This window comes from Canis lupus, chromosome 31 (genome assembly GCF_048164855.1).
Source record: "Canis lupus baileyi chromosome 31, mCanLup2.hap1, whole genome shotgun sequence".
Lineage (NCBI taxonomy): Eukaryota > Metazoa > Chordata > Mammalia > Carnivora > Canidae > Canis > Canis lupus.
The window spans coordinates 39170001-39187272 of record NC_132868.1 but is presented as its reverse complement, the minus strand read 5'-3'; the positions used below and the strand labels follow the sequence as shown (position 1 = coordinate 39187272).

At 37.3% G+C, this 17272-nt stretch overlaps 1 protein-coding gene across 9 annotated transcripts in view; it reads right to left on the bottom strand.

The window, feature by feature from the left end:
- Positions 1-17272, bottom strand: part of NLGN1 (neuroligin 1) — an 809004-nt gene that overhangs the window by 634166 nt on the left and 157566 nt on the right. For all 9 annotated transcript variants that reach the window (XM_072808113.1, XM_072808112.1, XM_072808111.1 and 6 more), the window contains exon 2: positions 185-996. In XM_072808113.1, coding sequence (XP_072664214.1) covers positions 185-677 — 493 coding nt within the window. In that variant the 5' untranslated portion in view covers positions 678-996. The remainder of the gene's footprint in view (positions 1-184; positions 997-17272) is intronic.

Below are 17272 nucleotides of genomic sequence, written 5' to 3'. Positions count from 1 at the left end.
AAATAAGAACAGATACACTAACACACATAAACAAAAAGAGCGGCATGCAAGCATGTAAAATATGTCTACATGCCAACAGGAAAAGCCATGCATGCTACCAGTACACATGAATCAATATCGTTAGAACTTAGAATAGAAAAGAAAATATAAATTTATCTCCCTGCTTTTCCTGCAGTAAACTCACCATCCTCAGTTGGAACGTATATGTTTAAATATAGGCAATCTTCGCTCTGGTCTTGTACGTATGAAGAAACCACATCCAAGTTATTAGTAAACCACACAGGAAGCATGACTTCTGGCAATCTGCCGTCAATGATATTCTGGGGACACACAGGAGCAAACTGAGTTGCATTCCTGATATCTGACCAGGGAGATGGTGGTTCTGGAGGCTGAAAACGATGTTCCCCTGTTGGTGGGGCTGCATATGGAACCCCAAGAAATTGAATAACAGGTCCCAAAATTTCGTTATTGAGCTCTTTCTTAATCCCTCTTATCTTGCCGAAGTTGGTGGTCACCAGTGGGTCTGCATCATCCAATTTTTGTGAAAGCACATGGGCAGCCTGCAGCAAACATCCCAACGCGCAGAGAGTCAATGAGGCACCCGATCCCCTGTGTACCAAGCATGCCATTATTGCCCTCCAAACATAATTTGGCCACATGCATCTGGGCAGTGCCATGGTCCCACATTAGTTGTGTAGTTGTCTGGTTTCAGCGAGGCAAAGGTATTTGTATCCGCTTGAGAAGACTGTTTAGTGGTAGCTCACACCTCCGACTTCTTCAAGTCAAGCTCGTCAAGAAAAGCTCAGGAAGCTCTTTCCGCAGCCAGTATCTCCCATCGATTTCACATGGATTGAAGTAACATCTTCAATCATCACTATTTATCAGACCATATCCTATTGACCACTCTGTTTTCCATAGTAGCAACGTGACAAGAGTGGCCATTGACTGTAGATTCCCCTCTTATAAATCAAATCCAGTTAGCGGCAGGTCTGCATCCTAAAGAAAATGAAAATAAATCATTAGAACGAAAAAGCTAAAATAGACAGAGCGATAACTAGATGTTTTACAAGCTACAGAAATACATACACAGCAGCTAGAGTCAGGTAAGTTAAAAGCTACCATAGGAAAATGACGGCTTGATGTGAGATGACAAGTGAAATAACTGATTATTACATTATTGAGAAACGTGCCTGCTGACTTTATACACGTTTAAGTGGAAGTGGACCTTGTCAAAATATACGGTTTTAGGAGCATTTCACAGTACACCATCTTTTCAAAATGCTGAAGGTTATATGTGAAATTGTCCTTTTATTGACAGTCTTCAATCACAAGGAACCACAGAATTAATCAGCAAACATACTAAAAATTAGAATTTCAAAGCAGAAAATCTTTTGAAAATTATCAGTAGGAAATTAGTGGAATGTAGACAAACTGTAAGAGTGGAGATATATATATATATATATATATATATATATATAACAAAAAGACCCCAATCCTATGCTATATAGAAGAAAACAAAGCTAATGCTAGAATAAAAAAATTAATCCGAGTTCAGCTATGATCATTTAAGTGCAAATATCTTGTAAGTTCAACCTCCTTGCTGTTTCTCAAAAGTTTGCATCAAGTCATTGGATATAGGTCCCTTACCCTAAATTAAGATTCAAGACTTTAAAAGATAAAATGGCTTTAGACAAATTTTGAAAAAGAAACAGAAAGTGGCATCATTTTTTGCAGACTAAAGTTTTTTTTTTTTTACCATCTAATGATAGCATTTTACAAATCAGTAAATCTGCAACACAAAAATTAATTTCTACATCAAAGATAATATATTTTAAGTTACAAATTTTGTTTTCACTACCCGCTAGAGATCAAAGGAACAATAAAAAAATAGAGGGCAGTAGTTTTAGAAAATAATCATACCTAATCACTGCATCTTGCATATTAATAACACTAATAGAACATCTCATACTGTTTACCCAGTTCAGCTTAAAACCCATCAGGATAAAACGTAACACTCAGGGCAATGCAATTCACGGTGTAGTCTTACTTTAACTCCAAGATAGCATGCAACTCGGCAAATTCATCTTTTCTTGTTCAAGCAACCTTTTAAAGTGCTTACTTTGAAAATAATAGTGTTGATTTGTATTACAGATGGTTCTATCCCTGTCATATTATGAGAAGATTCCCGAAGAAGTGCTGGTCTGGCAGTGGGGCGGCCCTGACTTGGTGTTATTGAAAAAGAGATTGTACAAACTATATAGGGCAGCAGGAGATTTGGTTCAGGCCCGGTGTTCCTTCAGCTCTGAACAATCCATCACAAAAGGCAATAAGGAGATAAATGTCTTTCTTCAAGAATCCTTCCTTCTGTGTTAATTCATAAACCTTTGCTGTGAAAGCTCATTAACATACAAAAGACAGGCTTAGACCCAGCCCATTCCTGCCTTGGCACTCCAGGATGGACTGAGGATTTAGCTACGCAAACCCATTTCTGCTAAGAGGACGCTATACGTATTCTTGTGCAGAATCACAGTGGGCCACAGCATGACTGTCTTTCCCAGTCACGTTTTGGTGTTAAAAAGCATCATGTTGACACTCAAAATAGAGTCCCTGTGGTGGCACCTTAAAAGTCTCATCACCCTTTTTCATTCAGCCCAATTTCCAAGTACAGTGATTTCCACAAATTCCTTCTTTATACATTTGGTATCTTATTTGTAATAAAAAGTACTTGTTTCATTATTAACAAAATAATGCTCCTTTTTGTACTCGCAAAGCCTTAGCCGTGTTAAAAAGAAAGGGGCTCCTGTCTCCCACTGATGTGATACTTTGTTTAACACAGGTTGTGAAGAATTAGAATTCTGCATGCCATGGTGAATTTTCTAATTCTAATAATGTTACAAAAATGAGGTCACAAAAATGTCCCATTTTACGCCAGCTCACTCGTATGGGGAATTATAGTATTGATCCCAAAGATTTTTCAGAGACTTTTGTTATAATAATAACAGTTGTCTGAGTCGAATGTAAAAATATGGCTTGCTTAAATTAATGACATTTTAAATATCTATGTAAATAAGTCTATATATGTCTTCATATATACACACACACACATATATGTATATATATGTCTAAATATATAGTCTCTCAAATTTGTTGGCAGATTTTTTTTTCCTATTTATTTAAGGTGCTTTATAACTGTATGCCAAACCATTAGCTTTATGCATTTACATCTCATTTGCAATAACCCTATAACATGGGTTCAAGAGTTACCCGCTTTTTACTGAGAGGAACTGAGACTTAAAGAAGTTAAACACCCTGCCCGAGGTCTCTCAGTGAATCAATAGGAGCCCAATGGCATCTGATTTAAAAGCTGTCCTCTTGATCAGTGCACCTGGTAACAGTCTCTCACTGCACAATTAACACTTTTTAAAAAATTGATCCTAGTGCACTTAAAATTGAATTGCAAAAGTGTTTTATGTTCCTTCAGAAGCACAGAGTCTAAGTAAATACTCCAACAATTTCATAGAAACAGAAATTTAAATGGATTACCCTGTTCTTACTGAAAGTTTAGGTTTTATTTTGTTACCTTTTTTGCTTTACATTTTCTACCTTTTTGTTTTACATCAAATGCAGCGATTGGTTGTTCATATGTGTTTACACAAGGTTATGCTAAAGTAATAATGGGTAACAAAAAATTCCAACTTCCTAATAGCCTAAATGCCCATTAATAGATATTGATAAATGAATTACGATATATTCACAAATTAGAATCCTATACATCAGTGGAAATAAAGGACCCAGACCTAAATATGTCAACTTAGATAAATCTCAAAAGTTTTAAATAAAGTGAGTTGCAGGGATGCTTGGGTGACTCAACGGTTGAGCGTCTGCCTTTGGCTCAGGGTGTGATCCCTGGGTCCCAGGATCGAGTCCCGCATCGGGCTCCCCACAGGGAGCCTGCTTCTCCCTCTGTCTGTGTCTCTGCCTGTGTCTCTGTGTCTCTCATGAATAAATAAATAACATCTTAAAAAAAAAAGTGAGTTGCAGATCAGAGACAGTAAAATGTTATTTAAATAAAGCATAAAATATGCAAAACGAAGCTATATATTATTCACAGATCTCATAAATATGTAGTAACAGAATACTTGTCATTCCTGGATAAGGAGAAAAGTGTATGAAATTACTCAAGCAGTTAATTAATTAATGCTATTAATTAATTGGTAATTAATTAATTGGCACTATGAATTATAACCTGTGGTGAGGCCTTAAAAGACCACAATTAATTAACTATTAACTAGCAAGTTTTATAAATCTAAGATTTGACAGTGTCAGGTGACACACACATACACACACACACAACTACATCTTCATTATGCAAGTGTATTTTTCCACGTGTTTGAAATATTTTATAATAAATATATTAAAATAACAAGATCAGAAAACCTTATTCAGCAGGCCAGAGAAGGAGGGGAACCTATCAAATCATACAGGACTAGCTCTGTCAGACATTTCAGTTTGCACAAGTACGAGTTCAAAAAATTTCTCCCTTTGGGTTGCAACATGTGTGGTCCCACTGAGAAAAAATAAAATTAAACATAAATAATATTTTAAAAAGGCATCAAAAATGGCAATAGATTATCTCACTTATATTCATTTATTATAATCACTGGAACTAGTTTGTTCCTGAGTAACCCAGACCAAAGAGATGACGCTGGAGAGAGTAGAGAACTTCCTGGAACTTTACATAATCACGGTGGGTGGCACATTCATCCAGTCTTCTACTCACTCAACAAACATTTATTGGATATCTACAATATATAAGCTAGTGTGCTTGATGTTCTGAGAGTACAGTTGACTTTTTGCTCCTAAGGAGTTATAATACTTTAAAGGGATAAGTCACAGTAAAAAAAAAAAAAAAAAAAAAATTGTCTCTAATGCATGTTGAAATGTGACATGTGTTCAACAAATAAATGATGAATGGGGAAGTGGGAACCAGCACGAAGTTTGTAACTAACTCATAACGTGACGGAGCCTCCTATGTGTCTTTCAAAAAAGTGTTACCTATTTATTTTCTATCTTGCTTTGTTTTTGTTTTTTATTTGTTTTATTGTTGAACCCAGTTCCCCTCACTACTGAATTTCTTACTCAAGGGCAAGGATTTTGTTGTTTTCTTAGTAATACTTCATATCCACAATAAAATCTATTTGACAATCCTTATATAATTCAGGCAAACCTCAGCAGGTATGGACTTCTCACCAGAGTGGTGTGGAGCTTGCCCAGTGCCATACAATTGATTGTTGTTCTTTGCCATTGTTATGTACTACAAAGTCACTGCAAATACCAAATTACAGAACATAGATCCATTGCTCCTAGGGAAATAGCTGGAAGTTATTCACATAGTTATAAATTATAATCTCAATTACAAATTAAACAGTTATAAATGATTCACATAGTTGCAAATTATAATCTTAAACCCTAAAAACAATTCATCCTCCTAGACTATTTTCTCTATTTCACAAAAGAGAAAACAAGGTACAAAAGTGCTAAGTGACTTGTCTGAGGCAAGCCCACTAACAGATGCCAGAGTTGGGATTCAAAGCCCGTCCAACTAGCCCCAGAGCTCCGGCTTCTTCACTGCACAGCTCCACCTCTCCCATTTCTGTCCTCTGTCCTTCTCTATAGGAGAGCGGAAACAAGGAAGCAGGGTATCTCCTTGAATAATCTCAGCTGAAAAAAATGCTCGTAGGTCAACCCAAAGTTTTTACTCTTCCCGTATCTATCTGTGAATGACTGCAGAAGCACTTGGGTATGGACTTTGGGGTTACAAATAAATTTTAATAAATAAGCAAATTTGAAAATACAGATCAAGGAATAATGAAGATTGGCTGTATTATCCAAAAGTAAGTAATATTTTATACCTACGGGGCTATGACTCATTTTGAGGTCAGAATATATCAACCTGCCCCAGTGCTTAATCATAATCAGTGGTTTGAAGAATTGGTTTTACTACTAATAATTTAATAATTATTGCATTTACTAATAACTGGTTTCAGTGGACTGCAGTGTTCTCAATGGCCAAGACCACCCATGTAACTGGAATGTGCTTACGTGACCAGCTCACTATAAGAGAATCTGAGCATCAGCAGACGTGGGGATTCCTATACCACGATGTTTCACATGCCTACCAGAAGTGACTTGGAGACAAAGACTATCCTGTGTGACTTGCAGTAACAAAACAAAGAAGCCTGGTCTGAGATGTCCAGAACCCATTCAATGGATATCCTTCTCCTGTTGTTGCTCTCTCGTACTGTTCCCTGTAACCAAGCTTTCTAAGGAGTATAAAATATTTGAGTCCCAGGAGTCCTTTCTGTACCTGAACACTTAAAGGAACCAATGTATAATTAAGGGGTATTAGTAAGTACTTAAAAATAGAATGAATAAACAAATGCAACAGAAAATGCTGTTAAGACTTTAGAAGACAGGTCTACTTCTAGTTAACGGATTAGCAAAGAGATTTGAACATGGATGGTCTTGGAAGAGATCCCAGTCAGAGGGTAAATTCTAGAAATATGGAAAGGATATGGAGTGGATACTGTAGTGCTCGATCTCCATGGGAAGAGCTCACATTCCAATGACTGGTCCACACCAGTGTAAGGCCTGGCTTTCTTGTCCCAAAGCAGACCAACTCTTCCGAGGGGCCACCCTGGGAAAGGGTGCAGAGGGAGGCACTGACTGTGATTCCCTCCCTCCCTCCCAGTGGCATGTCCCAATAAACTTCCTGCGGGTAAACCTCCATCTCAGAGTCTTTTTTCCTCTGCCCTGGGAAACCCCGACCTACAACAGAAAGGAAAGACACAGCAATGTTTGAGGAGGGCATGGTTTAGTTTGGCCAGAAGTCAGAGTAAATGAGGTTCAGTAAATGAGACTGAAAAGGCAGGTTACAGCCAAATCAAGCAAGCCCTTTATTAAAAAGCTAGAGTTTGGATTTTATTCACAGGATGATAAAAAGCCATTAAATATTCCTAACAGGGGAAGAATATTATCAAATTTATTCACAAGAAAATTAAGCTGGCAATGCTGTGGAGCAGAGATCTCCAAAGCACTGTGCCCATACCTTAACCACAAGATGACCAGATGAGAGAAGGAAAGTAAATCCTGAGCTACGTATCATAATTTTTTTACATAAAGCTTAAAGATAAAGAAATGAAGCTTTGCCAATGTGAATATATGGTTTAAATACCAGCATCTCCGCGTGGTTGTGTGATGCCTATAGCACTTGAGATGTTCTTGGGAAGGTGTACAGTCTATAACATGGTGGGTTGGCCAACGGAGACAATTTTGTTGTTATTGTTTCTTTCCAACCGTATGGTGATTTATACTAGAGTTAACATCACTGGTAACATCACTGGATAAGTAGATTTATATGTTTTTCATCATGTTGAAACTAAAGTAACTGTCACAGAAAGGACTGCTGAACTAAATGCCTCTCAAAAGATAAATTTTTGCTAAAGGAAATACTAGTGACACAATCATAAGAACAAGAAACAAGCAGACATGAAACTTCTCCAACTTCTAATACAAGCTCTTCAGCTACGTTGCAAGACCCAACACCACAGCTATCTAATCACATGCAAAAACAACAAAGATTTTCAAAACATCAAGAAAACAATTTGAAATACAGAGTTATATGCATTTCATGAACTGTGAACTGTGCCCTTAGAATCTCTACGTCTTGGGATATTAATGAATGATGGAATGAAGGCATCAAGATTCAAAAGATACTAAAAAATACTGATTTTATTTTTCTCATCCTTTAATGTCTATTTGGAGTATGATTTACAATCTGATAGAGATATTTATGTAGGATTTGCATGTAGATATTTTATACTTTTTTGGTTTGGTTATTATAAACCTAGGATTGTATAATCACAACAAAAATGTGGGGACCATTACCTTAGTGAACTAAATGGTGAGAAAGAAACCAGAAACAATTTTATTACCATGTTCAACTTAAAATATAGGCGAATACACTACATTTATGTAAAAATAACAGCAAATTAACATTATCATCACCAACTATTTGCCAAGCCCTGTCCAAACCACTTCACATGTCTCATTTAGTTCCCACCACCAATTTACAAGCCATGTACTGTTATTTGAGAAGAGGAAAATGATAATTTAAGTGGTTACATAACTTTCCTGAAGCCTCAAAGCTAGGGAAAGGCAGACGCAAGAAACAAGCTGAGGACTGCCTAACTCCAAAGAACATCCCTAAAGTTTTATGAAACATGACATTTTGCTTTGCTCCCTGATGAGACCAACTCAATTAAGTCATATGTTCAGTTTTAGCATTTGAGGAAAGTGAAACACACAGGACACTAACAAGAGGAAAATAAAAAGGCTGTTGATCAGCCTGCTGGGGTTAATTAATAAGCACAATTTAGAGCATCTCCAAGTATTTTGGTATTGAGACTTCTTCCAGCAACATTCCATAACGTAGGCCAGAGTGAAAATGAAAAAAGTTAGGATTGGCGATAAACAAGTCAAGAATGTTAGAGCTTCAAGGAGCAAAGGTTATGAGAAGTGGTAATTCCATTGTTGAATAGATAAACTGCATCGAGGTAGAAAGGTAAGTCATACCGGAAGGGTACAAGGAGAAAAAGTAAGAAACAGAACCAAGGATTTATGAAGGTTTACTCTGAGATGGGAACATCAAACTTCAAGGGACGCCAGAGGCCATGTCATGGCCCTACCACCATGTAGCTATTGAGAACCACTGTGGCGACAAGCTTATTCTTTCATAATCACCATTAATTAATAACTTGATTAATAGCTACCACCAACTGAGCACAGACTGAGGCCAGCCTGTGAGCTAACTGCATCATCTCATTTAATTGTCTCTAAATACCATGAAGTAGAGATCATTACCATCTCTTTGTAACAGATAATTAAATGGAAGATCAGGAACACAAAGCCACTGAAACATTTTTCAATAAAACAAGGCCACAGTTTTATGAACCTAGTGAGTTCTCACAAATAGAAGGAGATAAGGCTTAAGAATTAATGGACTCTAAAGATAAAACCTGCCCCCTTCTCAATTTTTTTTTCCAGAGCATCCTTTTCAGAAAAAAGAAGAAGAAGAAGAAGAAGAAGGAGGAGGAGGAGGAGGAGGAGGAGGAGGAGGAGGGTAGGTTGGCTTCAGTCGATTCCCAAACTTAACATCCTCTCCTCCAAAGAAAATATAAGCAGTTCTATTTGTTTTTTTTTTCTCCTTAAGCTACTTCCACTGTAAATGAATCTCTCCAGTGATGTAAGAAAATAACAGAGAGAATACATTATCAAGGAGAAAAGGCAAACTAAAATTTGACAGTAACAGAAGAAAAAATTTTACCAATAAAATATTTTCAAGAGTAGCAAGGAAAAAACGAGGAGTATGTTGCCAAGGTTACACCCTTAGCCAACTATCTCGGTGCAAACACAAGACTACTGGAAGGCAGCTCACAGCACCGGGAGCAGCAGCCAGTGAACTGAGAGCCCAACTTGTTCACCAAGATCTTCCTCCCTAGAAAGTGTTCGCTTGGACAATGTTTGCCTGGAGGAACCCTAGTTAGCCTCCCCTGAAGCTTGGCTCAAATATCAGTACTTCCCTCCCAGATCCTTCCAGCCACAAAAACACTCCCTTCTCTCAACTCTCAAAGCACCTATTATCTTCTCGTAACTGAATCTGTAGTACTTTCGATCACAGTAATTTATAACATAGCTCTCCTCCTCATTCTCTTACGTTGTTCAGGGGTAGCCGTTGGCGAGGCCCACGTACACAAGATGGGCACAGTGCTGATTCTCATGGAGACTGAAGTTCAATGGGGGGGATGCAGTTTATTGAAATCTGTCACACAAATAACTATTGTCATAAATACTTCGCCAAGAAGGATGGATAATGCAGGGTTCTCCAAAGAAGATTTTTTTTAAGGTTTATTCATTTATTTGAGAGAAGGAGAGAGAAAGAGAGAGAGGAGGGACAGAGGGAGAAAAAAGGAGGGGCAGGAAGAGGAAAGAGAATCCCAAAAAGAAGATTTTTTTTTAAGATTTATTCATTTATTTGAGAGAAGGAGAGAGAGAGAGGAGAGAAAAGAGAGGAGAGAAAAGAGAAGGGACAGGAAAAGGAAAGAGAATCCCAAGCAGACTCCCCGCTGAGCACAGAGCCCCACGCAGGGCTCAGATCCCATGACCCCAAATTCATGACCCTGAAATCATGACCCAAGCGGAAACCAAGAGCCAAACATCTAACCGACTGAGCCACCACGTGCGCTTCTGAGGGGAGATGTAATGAGTCTGGACCAGGGTGGATGATCTTCCTAAAAAGCAGTTCTGAAGGACGAGTAAGAGTTAGCAGGTGAAAATCAGGGGACGGACGGGGGAAAGAGAAAGCCCAAAATGCTGTGAAGGGTGGGGCTTTTCAAGAACAAAGAGTGAAGACTTTGAGGGCAGGGTAGGGCGTCATGCTGGAGAGGAGCTGACCGTTCAAGAATTTCCGGGCCATTTCAGGAATATAAGATCCTATCCCCAGTATGATTAGAAGAATTATAATCATGATAATGCCATAAATAGGTTGTCCTTAGTCTTCGAGAATAACCCATTCATTTATTACATTATTTTTTATCAATTAACCCTACCCTCAGCTGTTATCCATCTGTAACGTCTGATCCCTGTAAAGGCATTACCTTAATTAGAGTTACAGCAAGAGACGGTAAGACGGAGAAGAGGTAGAAACAAATTAGAGTATAATAGAAATTCCTCAACGTGCAAGGGCGTACATGGATGGCCATGCAGACTGGTAGCTAATTCCACTGCTGTCTGGCAAAAAAAAAAAAAAAAAAAAAAATGGGATTCTGAGATGCCGTAGTTTTCCTGACACCACAAAGAAAGAGATATCAAAGTGATAATGTTTCCTTCTGCATTCACATCTGAGTATTTCTGCTATGGCCATCATTACAACTAATGGCTGAATATCGGAGACCAGACCTTCTTTTTTTTTGCCCTAGAGGTGGCTGAAACAAACCATCTAACATTGAACTGTATAAAATGACTTTTACTTCCTGTATACTTTGAATTCACACTCAGAATCTCTAAGTATTAAATCTAAAATCTAACTTAATAGTCCTGACTTCCAAGCAAACAACAAGGTGAAAGGGTAAGAGGGACAGGAATTCATAAGTTCATAAGACAGGATGTTAAAAAAAAAAAAAAAGTGTGAGCAACAGTTTTAATGTATATGTAAAATACTGCAGGACATATTTTTAAAACCAATTGGCGACCCTGTGATCCTTTAGAAGAAAATGAATAATCACTCAAGAGCTCAGGGAAGACAGCAAGGTAGGGCTGATTACTTCCCTTGATATTAAATTGATGCTTTTGTCTGAAAGGGGCCACTTTTGGGTCACAAGTCATTGCTTCCAGAAGCAACTTAATTATGGCTGCCACCAGCTTTACGGAGAAGAGAGAACAATCTAAGAGCAGTGCTACATTCTCAAGTCGCTATCTAAGCTTATTTTTGTTTCTAGTGAGTTGCTGTGCCTGGGAAGAGTAGAGAATTGCCATTCCTGGTGCCCTGCTTAATTAAAGTCCTCTTTAAAAAAAGCCCTTGTTGCCAGAGAATAGCTACAACTTTGGCAGAGGCAGTGCTAAGTTTCTCGGTGTGGCCCTGTGCCAGGCTGTGTCAATCTTGACCTCTTGGAGGATGATTAGCAGAGAAGGGGTAGTTAAACCTTTGTGCCCATTCAGTCCCAGGCTTCTGCTGGAATTGGCAAACACTATAGTGACTATTGTTTAAGGAATAACTGTCTACTAGGAACTGGACTAAGACCACCAACTCCTTTCACATAAGGCACCAAACAATGATAATGGCTTCCTGTCACTCCTGACCCGGCTTAGAGCTTGACCAGTGCCCCAAAGGGGGAAAAAAACATTACACTTGCAATATTCTTCAGACGTCCACGTCTTTTCTTTTCCCTTCATATTACAGTTCTATTAGTACTAGTAATCACAGAATCCCCAAAAATGCTCTATTCACGGACCATGAGCAGCATGGCGATAAATAAATATTTGCAAGAATTTAACATACATGTGGAACGTTAAGTTGCTCAATGAATTCACCATTTAAATAAAATTGACTAGGGAGCTCAGAATTATAAAGCATTAAAAAAAAAAAAATGAGAAAAGGGTTCGAATAATGGCCCAAACACCAAACTTCATTGTAGTTTAAGACTCACTGTCTATGTTCTAAGTGTTTGTAAATGTTTGACTAATTTTTTCTCCCTCCAAAGTTCCTTGAGCGATCACATTTTCTTCATGGCAGAAAATAACTCTAATGCACGTTTTGGTCAATTACAACCAGAAATAACCCTATTGTACTTGTACGCCTTAATAAAATAATTTATCAAAATCTCTTTAAAAACCTATAAATAAAAATCGCTACAAAGTCTCAATTATCATTTGTCTCTGATTAAAATTCAATCTTTAAATATATTCCTTTCTACTTTTGGAATTTTGCATATGTTGTTCAAAAGAACAACTGACTGATGTTAAGGGAAAAAAAGGCAAAAATGAAGAGACCAAGGATGAAGCAAGAGGTTACATATTTAGTTGTTAACGTCCAAAGCCCTAGAGCCCATCTCTTCACCCACTTAACAAATATTTATTGGTTACCAGTTATGTGCCAGGTACGGCTTTGAAACACAAGACAAAAACCTTGCAGTCATGGAAGTCACACAGACTACTACTACTGTGCTGTTTCAGTGTGCAAACTTTTTTACCTCTGTATCCTCAACAACTGCTCAGAGGTTATTACTGAAGACCGCGGGTCTGAATAATGGGAAATTTTTATATCAATACTCATGATAACATATGCATTAGGATACCTGGCATAGTTAAAGACATAAGGAACCCAGTGATTGTTTTTTTACCCATAAAAAAAAATGATAGATAACACTATCACTTTGTGTAAAGTTTTAGACAACTAAGTAATACAGATTTAAATCACAAATGACAGATGCACCGACTTGAAGCATAATGGTTACTGAAGTGAACCTTGTAGAGCTATGGTTAACTATTAAATGGCTCGAGTACCGTTTTTAGGTGTGAATATTGTGACAACTATTAGTCAATGCCCTATGCCATCATCACTGTTTTCTTGGTGAATTCTATCCTAAGAGGAGTGGGTATCTTACGGGAAAATCTTATCTCAGTGAAAATTCCAGGTTAGTTTTTTTTTTTTTTATCAAAACAATATTCATTGATTTCATGGGTGACCTTGCTGATTTTCCAAGCACAGTGAGTGCCCCCATATGACAGTATGAAAGTAGTCACCAAACTATTAAAAAAAAAAAAAAAAGGCAGCAAGAATTTTCAATTCACCATGAAATGTTACAATTAACCTCTTTTTTTCTATGACTCAACTTTCACTGGGTGCTTCCAGGAAGAAAAAAGTACTGTTACATTTAAGTGATGACAAACATCTGTATAAAAGAATAAGTTAGTACATCAATGGGATGTTTGTTTCAAAAAAAGGAAGTTGTTGAGGCACATATATAAAACCTTCATATCACTGCCTGACATCTCCGTTCTTTTCAGAATATGACTATGTCATTTAGATACAGACAAAATATAAGAAAATCACACTCTAAGAAGATATCTGCTCAATATTCTATCTGCTTCCTGACTTCTGCCCTACTTCTCCCCACTGGCGCTACCAAATAAACAAATAAGCAGGCAAACAAATGCCGGCTTACTTTCTAAATTATGTCAAAAATTAAGCAGAATTACAGGTGCAGGTAAATTGATAGAGAAACCGAAGCACCACGACAGCACACCCAAAGGGACGGCATGGGCTCCTGGGGTAGCTCTAGGTGCAGGCGTACCTGCAGTCAGAGAAGACCACAGACAAAGAAAAGCCTACTGTGTGACCTATCACAAGGGAACCAGGATCATCAGGATCATGTACAAAAAGTGTGACTGGGTACACAGGTAAAATACTTAAATGCTACAGACACCAGAAAAAAGTGAAAAAGTATATATGCTTCAATTCCAGGAGTCAAACCCAACCAAGCTCATCAACTTAAAGGCAGGTCCTAAGATGTCAACTGCACTTAGTAGGTCTAGTCAGTCTCAGGCGGGAACTTTATTTCCTGGGACGGATCACTGTGGTTTTTGATTTTACATCTGTAGCAATAACTTAACTTGCTTTTGTTCCAAAATGAATTTCATGCTCAACTTGTTTTTCTTAATTAAACTTCCTTTAGGAGCCCCTAATATGTGTATTATTAAAACTCATTAGTCCCATTGACGCTTGCCTGTGGTTTTTTTTGGCTACATATTCATATATTGAAGTGTTCTGTTGCTATATATAGGAAGAAAATTAAATAATAAATATGAGGACTTGAACGTTTTATGAGTGTCAGGATGAGAGACTGCCTGCAAGGCCCATAAGGTTTCACACAAAAGAGGCATTACTGCTAAAGCTAACATGCTGACACATCTCTGATCTATAAAGTCTGCAGTAATGGCAGCAGTAAAGCGTGTTGCCATTGACTAGAATTTCTCTTACATGCAACGGAAATAGGCACAGAAGAGATTATATTGACTGTTATAAAACGAATTCATATAAAATCCCCCAAAAGTTTAATGTCTAATAATTTCAAATCCCTGAAGTGATTTACTAGTTTTCTCTGACTTCACTTAAGCTTGGAGTTAGTAATCTTTCTGTCTCACACAGGTTTGCTACCAAATAGGTGGGGTTCTTTTTTTTTTTTTTTTTTTGGTGGGGGGGGGTGGGAAGAGCAGAATTTTAAAGGTAAAAATACTTCATATCCTTTCATAGCAACATAGTGATGTTCAACATCATTAACGTGATTCCATTAATAACAAAGCCAAGAGAATCAAGTATGTTACTGTTGAGGAATCACTCTTCTTACAAACGGTTGAGAATGGTAGCTACATCAAAATATTTTAAATTATCTTTTTAAAAGGTATTAAAAAAATCAAAAAAATAAAAAAATAAAAAATAATAAAAGGTATTAAAAAGGACATTCTAGATTCATCATGAATGTTCACTATTTTTTTTTTAATTTTCTGGGCCTCACAAATTTAAGATATTAAAAAATTGAAATTTTAAATTAACCAAAACTTTTGTTTTATTTTGACATTTCTCAAGAAAGCAAAAGAGATGGAAAATCTACGGTTTTGGATGCCATGTGTTAAATTTCAATAATTCATGTAAAACTCTTGCCCTTTTCATTTTACTTTCAATTAAGAGGCTTTTCAAAAAAAATGAATTAATGTAGAATAGTATGTAACTAACTGTATTTAATCGTTTCAAAATCATAGAAAGAAGCCGCAGGAAATATCTTCACTCCTACTGAATGTTAGGTGAGTTAGAACACATGGAAGGCTTTTGAGGGGCAGGTGCAGCTGTCAAACAAAGCTCCAATGAATGCAACATCAGTTTTTCTATAGTCATGAGCTTTGGGGAACCCAGTGCTATTTCTTGTCACATACCTCAGGAACTGGGTTTGTAATTTTCTGGGGGAATTGAGAGCTTCCATCCCTTCATCCAAAACTACGACATGTTATGTTACTCTGAATCAAAAGTGGAAAAGCTGATCAAGACCATCCTGCTTTAATCATCTTAACCAAAAATATGTGTTTGGATAAGATAGAGGAAGATGTAATGAATTTTCTAAGTGAATGCTCAAGTTTTTCAGGAGTTCATAGAGTGATCTGCTCTCTTGGTAGAGAGGATTTCTATAACTGGGTACCTTGGTTTTGTTTATTGGCTACAGTCTGAAAAAATTCTGTGGTGTGTAATTTTACTTTTATCTCCATCATTATTGACCTTCCAAAGTGGATCTACTACCTACAAAGTCACCAGAGTTCTGTGCAGGAACCGCTTACAGAAACCAAAGAGTAAGACAAAGTTTCCCCTTTTCTTTTTCCACTGGTGAAAGAGAATAGAAAGTATTGATGATTCCTGACCGAGAAAAATAGCACTCAGCGGGGACAAGGACACTTTAAGCGGAGTCTTCTGCTTAGCACTATGGCGAATGTCATGACCACCAGCTCAATGGTTGTGAAATATCCGAATTAACTTTTAAAAGTACCTTCTTTCTCGTGTTTCATATTCTCCATCTACCTTTGTACCAACGTTATATTCTCTACTAGCCCAGAAGGAACAACTCCAGCTCACCTCCCATTCATCTTCATTAAATATTTACTGTCATCATTTAATGTTGTTATTTACCAGCTAACATTTTTTTTTATTACTTCAAACTTTGAAAAAAAAGATGTTCACTATCATTGAACTGTGGGGCTAAGATCAGTGGCTAGAATGTACCAATACACAGACCATCCATTCTTCTAGCTCACCCTGCACATGAACCACGTGACTTAGAGCTGCGTAAAAGAAAGGCAAATCTAGCCTCTCAGATTTCTCCCTGAAACTAACAGTTGGGCTTATAAAAAGTAGTTTTCTATTTTTTGTGGCCTTTAGACAAGCTTACACAAAATCTGAAAAAAAAAAAAAAAAGGAAATACTTAATTTCTGCACCATAGAATTTTTGGGAGAAAAGTTTTCTATTTTGCTATTTCCTCTTAAAAAGAAAAAAAAAAGGAATGACACTGTGCTTGTTTCAGAACTCAGATTTAGGAAACACATACATACACGAAACCGGGAAGAAAGTTTGGCAAGGCTCCCCTTTTAATATACCAGGATGTCTGATGCATTTGGAATTGCTGAAATAAGTAGGGGGATGATGAGTGCTTCAGATGACACTGAAGAGTGGCCTTTCATGAATTCACACATAATGGGGAGGCTTCAATGTTAAGGCCATAAAAGTATCTCCATTCATATCCTAATCTGTAAACAGAAACCCCTGAAAAGATATTTGATGCTTTTCTTTAAGAGATAAAATTGGATTTAAAAAAAAAAATCACTATTTTCTATCTTAACAATTATCTAGGTCCATTTTATTCTAAGGGATCTTGATGTCTGAAGCTTTAGGATCTAACGAATTGGCCTTAAATGGGAAGAGCCAACTAAAATTATAATGCTGAGGTGTCAGAAGGTACTAAGGGGTGGTGGGGGGGGGAGTAATTCATTAATAGATAGTTAGATACCTACTTAGATAATAGATATTTAGCCTATCTAGGTACACATTCCAAACCCATCAGTCCATCTGTGACTGCTCCTGCTCGGAACCCCTGTGGGTCCCCAAACCGGTTCACA